Raw genomic sequence first — 7,825 nt, forward strand, 5'->3', positions numbered from 1 at the left:
TTTCAAAGAATTTTATGTAAATCTCTTTTATTCACTAATAAAACTACAATAAAATATATAAAATAAATTTGATTAATTTTACTGAAGTGCATGGTAAAAATCTTTAAAATATTGTATTGTACCACTACTAACCAAATTTTCAGGATAAATTTTGAGAGAAAATTCTTTTCGTGTATCATCTATTTTTTGTAATATTATCGTTAGCATGCGGTTACCTGCACAATCGTTTGAATAGAACGTGGTAACTTTCCGTGCCATGTTTGATGCCCCTCAACAGACCCATGGGAGTGTCACCCCGTAAGTTTTCATCAAATTGCATAGTGTTCAGATTTTTCACGGTGATCCATCGGAATATTGTCCTCGCCTTTTCTATATCCGATCCGCATCTGCTCACCAACTGTCGCACTAAGTCGGTGAACGTTTTTTGATCTTCTTGGGCTACCTAAGAACAACACAAGATAATATAAATCACTTAGTATGAGTGAATCTTATAAAAGCGATGTTAAGAGTACGGTGTTTGGCTTGGTCGCTTATACATACAATCCAATATGAATAACATCTCCAGAAATTAGATGTAAGAAAGGAAATAAAAACATTAATATCGGATATATTTTAAGATGACAAAAAAATTTCTCGAGTTTAAATCCATTTAAATAAAACATTATAATGTAATAGATGATAGAGCTCTTAGAATACTTGCGATAAACTGTATACCGTAAAATCTTGTTCCAGAGACAAGGAAGATGACTCGCGAGAGGAAACAAGCGCTGAAAGAATTCCGCGGTGAAGTCTTACCGAAATAGCTATCTGATCCATGTCGGCGAACTCTAGGGGATCATTGTAGATATGGTATTTGGCGAGGGCTGGTGGCTGCGGGGGTGGCGCGCGCGATGGATAAGGCGGAGGCGGCGCTTCCTGAGTATAACCGTCTCCTTCGTCAAGGTATAAACTTTCCTGTAGCATGTATTCGCTTCTCGCTTCATTGATCAGCTCCAGCATCTCCGAGCTCTGTTTCTCCACCAGCGCGGCGGTTGCCGCCCTATAAATTGATCAGGAGTAACGAGAAGCTTTTGTGTTGAGCGCGAAAATCCGGCTTCCCGGTTCGCGAGCGCCAATGCACGCGAGCTTGTTTATCGTCCGGAAGAAAAAAGAAACCAAAAAGAATATAAAGCTGAAGCTACCGCGGCTCGTAAACGTGCACGCGTAACTCTTCCTCGTGTTCTTTCGTAAAATGCATGGAATCGATATTCGTAATCTCTTTTGAAATTGTCGACTGTTAATATATCATAATATATCATGTAATAAATAACAAACAAATTACGAATTATTGTACGTATAAAGTATAAGAATGTATGAAAAATTACATCGACTATACATACATATATATATTTGAAAAATTCCTAGACAAACATTTTTTTAAATCAGCGAATTCAGATATTAGCTTTTATTTATATCAAACTTCTACATAGATTTCTTCTTTTTTTTTAATACACGCGATAGAATGGCGTGCAATGATTGAAAGTTTATAATATTCTTCTTTATGAAAGTTTTTAACTTATGTTTGCGATCTTGGATCGCTCAGATTACATTAAAAAATTTCCCTTTTAAATACAACTGTATCTTAGGTAGTAAAAAGAACTTGCCGGTACCAATTCAGGAGAATACAAAAAATGATGGACCACTGCGATCTGTCGTTTGGTCAAAAATTGCGAGATTGTCCTAGTTTTGTATAGAAACACTCGTATATTCCTGATGTGTCTCAATTATTTCGGAAATTCAAAACTCTAAATAAAACGAATTCACAGTTTGTCTAGAGGCACAAATTTACACAACAATGCGTGTTCCACACAAAGCCAGGATCATCACAGTTCTTTGCTAAACAACTACAGGTATAGTAATCCACCCCATATTCTGGCAAATTTTTTTTCATTTCTCAATATAAAATCGCGTTTAAAAAGGGAGTTTTTTTTGAAAATATACAATATATATTAGCGATTCAAGATGGAATGCGTTAGCTAAAGATAATTTCAAAAGAGAAGTATTATACACGGAAAAAACGATTTGCTGAGATATCAAAAAAACAAAATTGTTATTTCCGTGTAGTTTTCAATCATTGTATCACGTTCTATTGTGTGTATTGAGAAGAAAGAGGATTATATAAAAGCTTGATATGAATTAGCTGATATTTGAATTTGTGAATTTTTAGAATTTTTGTTTCAGGATTTCTCAAACATGCTATATAGAGACATCCAATTAGTTAGACAAATTTTCAACTTTTTTCGATTTTATGTATTTGTATCTCACAATGAATTTATTACAGATACTAAAATTGTATCTGTAATAAATCCGTTATCAAATGTTTACTGTATCAAGTGTACCAGATATTTCTGTTATCCTTTACGCTCAATAATTACTTTTTTGTTCAATGAAATAATGAATGAGCCATGATATAAGTATTATTTCTTTGATCTAAAAGCGAGTTGTAGTGTATCGTATTAATTACATAATAAATACCGTTCGTGCTCCAGCATCTTGCGTGTGAGACTTTCCTTCTTCTTGTCTCTACGTAGAGTCATGTTCTTCTCCAGATCCTCCTTCTCTTGCTGAAATTGTTGGGTTCGAACTCTTCCGCCTTTTTCCCGTTCCCATCTCGCCGACAATTGCTCCAGTTCCTTCTCCCACTCATCCTTTTCAAACCATGCGTAATATATGAAATTATGAATGCGTAATATTGAAATTTTACTAATATATATTATTTGTAATTAACAATGTATTAAAAAATTAATTTGTAAAATGCAAATCACATTACTTTTGTTACAATCCGCTTTAATCATTACTTACTCGGAATTCTTCGCGAATTCGTCGATCCTCTTCCTCACGATGATGCGCAAATTTTCGGTATAAATCATCTTCTTCTTTTCGGTGCTTCATCTCAAGACGCGTCTGTTCATCGCGATCCTAACGCAGTAAAAATTAAATATTAAGACCTTAATTCTTCATATCTGCACTTAATTTTTACTCGACAACATTAATGAAAACATTATAAAATATATTAGTCTAATATATTGTATAACTCTAATATACTTTCTAAATTCTTTGGAGTGGAATCTCACTTTAAAGAGTGAAAATTGATGAATCAGTCTTGAAAAAGAATGGCTCACTTTTCAATCTTTAAGAGTGAGATTCAATTCTTTAAAATGACAATTCACTCTAAAAGTTTTAGAGTGAATAGGCATTTTATTATATAACGACGTATTAAAAAATACACATTGATATACGATAAATATATAATCTCTTATAATTTATTAAAATATATTTACATAAAGTATTGTGTAAAAATTTAAATTATGTTTATATTATATTATGTAAAAATTATATGAAGTATTACATTTTGAATACTTGCGGCGCACTGTTCTCGGTACTTGTAATTTTAAAAGTCTAATATGATCGGCATGTTACTAATTAAATATTAAAATGTCGTTATGTGCCAGGAAGTATATTCTACTAGTCGTAAGAAGATGGGATTCGCGGATATAGTCGAATGCAATGAAACGTTTCTTAAAACGCCTGCAGCTCTGGCCTTAAAGGTAGGTACTCCACTTTTTGTATAATTTACTTTCACGTCGCGTTTCTGCTTTCATTCGCTTCCAAGAGAGTCTCTTCGGGGGAGCGACAACCCGCAGCTAGCCGACAAAAGTGAACTAATCCTCTTCCGGTGTATTTTTTCAAAAATGCTACGAGTTGCATTTCGCGATTCTTTCCGCTCGTTGTAGTCCGGAAATATTAATGCAATGAAAATATGAGTAAGAGAAACGTTACTACTGAGGGAGACAAATATGTTCTTTTGAAGTTGTGCGACAGGATTTCTTCAATGCCATCTTTTCAATTTAATTTAAGAGAGAAAGAAAGAAAAAAAGAGAGTCAGTAACCACATATAAAAAAATTGAAATCCAAAATCTCAAAGAAAATTGGTATGCTTTATAAAATCTGTCATAACAGATTTATTTTGGAATAGAATAATGCATTATATAATTTTTCTTTGATACTTAGAACGCTAACGAAGTCTACATCGTATTTATATCATAATAACGCATACCTGATTTGAATAAACGCAATTTAGCTTAATGAGAAGACAGAAAAAGATAAATTTTGCATGCTTAAACATTGCGTTCAAAATGTAATTTTAACATACACGTACGTAACTTTACTGGCAACAAATTCAATGCTACCTGCATGGAAAATATACTAATGCATGGAAAATATACTAATGCAGCGCAAAACATAAGAAATAAATGTATAAGATTTCCAAGCATACATGTTGGCAAATCTGCTCATGACATCTTTCAGAATGACCAGTAAAAAAACTCGAGATATCAGCCTGAAATTCAAGGCTGTTTTTCTTTAATTGTGTTTTAGGCTTTCCACCGAGAGTCACGTTATGCTAGAAGCAGATGGAAGTCCACGCCTATGTAACATAATATTTTAAATTTTTAATGCGTGCGCGAGGCAAAGGCGAGTTTTCCGCAGAGACATTTTGACTCGTTGTGAATTTTGTTTGCCGTTTAGAGCGTTCTCGGAAATAGGACAACAGCCTTTAATGGATTAATTTTCCCTAAGCGTTTACGCGCGAAGGCGCGTGAGAGACGATGGTCGGGATATACATGCGCTATCCCCACTAGCTCTTTACGCGGCCCTGGCAACGATTCTCTAATTAGCCATCAAGTGCAGAAGTACCGCAAGCGGAAATAATTCCCCGCCGTCCGCCCCTTCGCCTCGCCTCTTGCAGACGTAAAGCAAGCCTTCCTTCGCGTGCAAGCGGCGCGGTAGCAGCGGTTTCGCATACAGGGGAAATAAGATGACGGTGTACACGCGTTCTTCCGTGGTAACGATTTGAATAATCATGAACGACAACTACGTGCGTCGGCACCGAGCCGCAGCATTGTTCTCGTATCCCAAGGAAAACGCGCGCGACAAGCGGAGGAGTTAATTCGCTCCGAAAGACCTTTACGTGTGCTTCGGTGCATCGTACTTTGATCGATCAAATTATTTAATCCGCAGTTGTATCATAATATCATATATTTCAAAATTACATTTACGTAGAATATTTATATATTGTTTACGCTAGTTTACACGATTTTTTTTCACGTAGACAATACTAGTAATGTAAATTGTTATAAATTGATGATAAAATAAATGATAACAAAATAAATAAAATATATAAATGAGATAGAAATTCTGAATAAAATAAGATTTTAATATAATTTTCAAAGTTTAAGTTTTATTTTTTTCTATTTGATACCCTTTAGTATCTTTTACACAATAAAAATCAAACTTTGGATCTCAATTGGATAAAAAAAATGTTATTTTGTTTAGAATTGTACCACTTTACCCTAAGCTTATAGATTTAATCCTTTAATCTTTATTTCTTTGTAACTTCTAATTTTTTATATTGAATATTCATTGAATTTTGTATTATCATCGAGAAATTTGTAGATTCTCTGAAATTTTTCCTCGATTCTTTTTAAAAAAATTATAAAACAAGTATCCACTTTAAATTGAGAAGCAACACATGTGCATAGTACCATTCCCTGCTCATTCTACACCAGTTTTAATCGTGTGGTTCTTATTTGCTTGACTCGCGACGGAGGCTGACATATCGGAGTAATTGCGGTCGTTCGATCACAGTCACGCGCAGCGATCTGTTACGTGTTCCCGTCGTTCCTCAGATCTGTTTCATCAATTAAACATAATGGCGATGGTCGCGATGCCAGTGCGAAGAGACTCATTCGCCACGTCACGTATTTGACTCGAAAGAATTATCTGATCATCGACAGCATGCGCGCACGCGTGTGTATGTGTGTGTGTGTGTGTGTGTGTGTGTGTTTGTGTGTGTGTGTGTGTGTGTGGGCAGGGTGCTTAGATCGTTCAGCTATGTCGTCGGTAGCATGAGAGTGTAGGAGGATCTGCGCGATACAGCGATACGGAACAAATGCCGGATAAATCACGCCCGTTGATTATTTCACCGCGGGAGAAAAATCGTGATTGTCTTGTAGCGCAGTTAACTACCGCGCTCGTATTGTCATCGCGCGTCATAAATTTTCGTAGGACGATGAAAAGGACGCAGGAAATCACTGTGACTCGATCTTATTGGCCGATGCCCACGCCGTTTTCGTTCGCGTAAACGCCATACATAGATCGGCCGGTGTCTAGCTACATAAATAAGGATAATCGGTCGATCGATCGGCAACGGCGGCAATCTGAACGCGCGAAAGCGCATTGGGAGAAAACGCGGTCGATAGTGGAGCGACTAGCGGCTCGGCCTTATTACTCCGGTCGGCGCGGATGGGAAAAGCGGTAATCTCATTTTCATGTGAAGTCCGTTCTCTCGCGACGGTTCGCCGCATTCCTACACCGCGCCAGTTGGACGATTATTCGCGTATGGGAGTCACGCGGCGATGGTATGTATGCCGGATCGCGATCGGAAATTCGGAAATCCGCGATCGGAGGTTTCGCGGTTTTGTCAAGCCAAAGCCCAGACGTTGAAATTCGAATTCAGTCATATGTGACTTGCATCTCCGATTGTCTCTTGTATTTAATTAATTGACTATTAATTGAGTATTTAATTAATTGATAAGGCAATGTATTTCCTTCTTTAGTGTATTAAGATAATTTATTGACATAACGTGATTACACAGACATTTATTAATACTATCATCTGCGCGATTCAGTTTTTTCCAATTCAAAAGTACAATAATTTAAACAAAATATTGATTAAGATTCCCTATAATTAAAAAACAATAATAAGAAAATACGGCCAGAGGGAATAGACGCTGTAAATCGTATGATGATATTTCAAAAAGAGATTCTTTTTATTTTTACATCAAAAATTTATTACAAAATCCAAAAGTATAATAAAAAAATGAATGCCGGAAAGTAATTGTCGGAAAGTACAATATTTTATATTATAATTATAATTTAATACTAATAATGTCTCAAGTTTATTTAAATGTTGTTTATTTAAATGTCTTTCTGTTGTTTAAATGTCTTTCTGTTGTTATATTCCATTCTAAATAATTAGATTGTTTCCGTAAGTATCATTTGAAGTTCTTTAGAAACAAAGTTTAGAAAAAATACGCAACATAATTTAAACCATAGTTTAATTAATATCTGTACAAATTAGCCAAGAGAAATCAGTCGCTGACAACTTTAGTGCTAAACGTAGATCTTGTAAGAAAATCAGAAGAGCCGCATCCGTATTGATCTGGATTTTATTACTACGGAAGTAGCTGGCAGCCTATTGTGCGTATTTTAGCTCATGCACACAATACATCTCCTTCTTCCCCTTTGCCCCTGTTTTCAGGAAGAAGCTAATAATACCAGCGGGCGGCATATGCGCGCAAAAAGTCAATTATCACATCGCCATTGTTCGCTTTCCTACGCGCTCCGAAATTATCATTGCTAATTCGCATTATTAATTAACGATTATTTTCGCAGATCTCGCCGCGGGATGCCACTCACTGAGAGAAAGAATTTTGTTAATTTAACAAAGTAACTTTAACCGGTGATCGGTAAATATGTGACAACAAATTTTGTTGTTGTGTTTGCTACTAACTTGCTATATCAACCAATTATTAGTAACAGAAGCAAATTATATAGAATCTAACCTATCTTTTGGATAGACTTTAGGCTTGTTTACATAAAATTCGTAGATGATCCTCCTGGAGTCTTAAGTCGTAGGAAATCGATCAAGTCAAATGTAGAGAGAATACTTAGAATTGGTCAATTTCTTATAATTTGGGATCCTGCAATCGTCTACGACTCTATA

The 7,825-nt window shown here is 35.6% G+C and overlaps 1 protein-coding gene across 2 annotated transcripts in view; it reads right to left on the minus strand.

Moving 5' to 3' along the window:
- The window catches only part of LOC108687843 (hillarin), a 27,041-nt gene that overhangs the window by 5,226 nt on the left and 13,990 nt on the right, over positions 1-7,825 (minus strand). For both annotated transcript variants that reach the window (XM_018193853.1, XM_018193845.1), the window contains exons 4-7: positions 2,842-2,958; positions 2,515-2,687; positions 796-1,039; positions 216-442 (exon numbers count right to left, since the gene is read on the minus strand). In XM_018193853.1, the coding sequence (XP_018049342.1) occupies positions 216-442; positions 796-1,039; positions 2,515-2,687; positions 2,842-2,958 (761 nt within the window). The remainder of the gene's footprint in view (positions 1-215; positions 443-795; positions 1,040-2,514; positions 2,688-2,841; positions 2,959-7,825) is intronic.

This window comes from Atta colombica, unplaced genomic scaffold, assembly GCF_001594045.1.
Source record: "Atta colombica isolate Treedump-2 unplaced genomic scaffold, Acol1.0 scaffold102, whole genome shotgun sequence".
Taxonomy (NCBI): domain Eukaryota; kingdom Metazoa; phylum Arthropoda; class Insecta; order Hymenoptera; family Formicidae; genus Atta; species Atta colombica.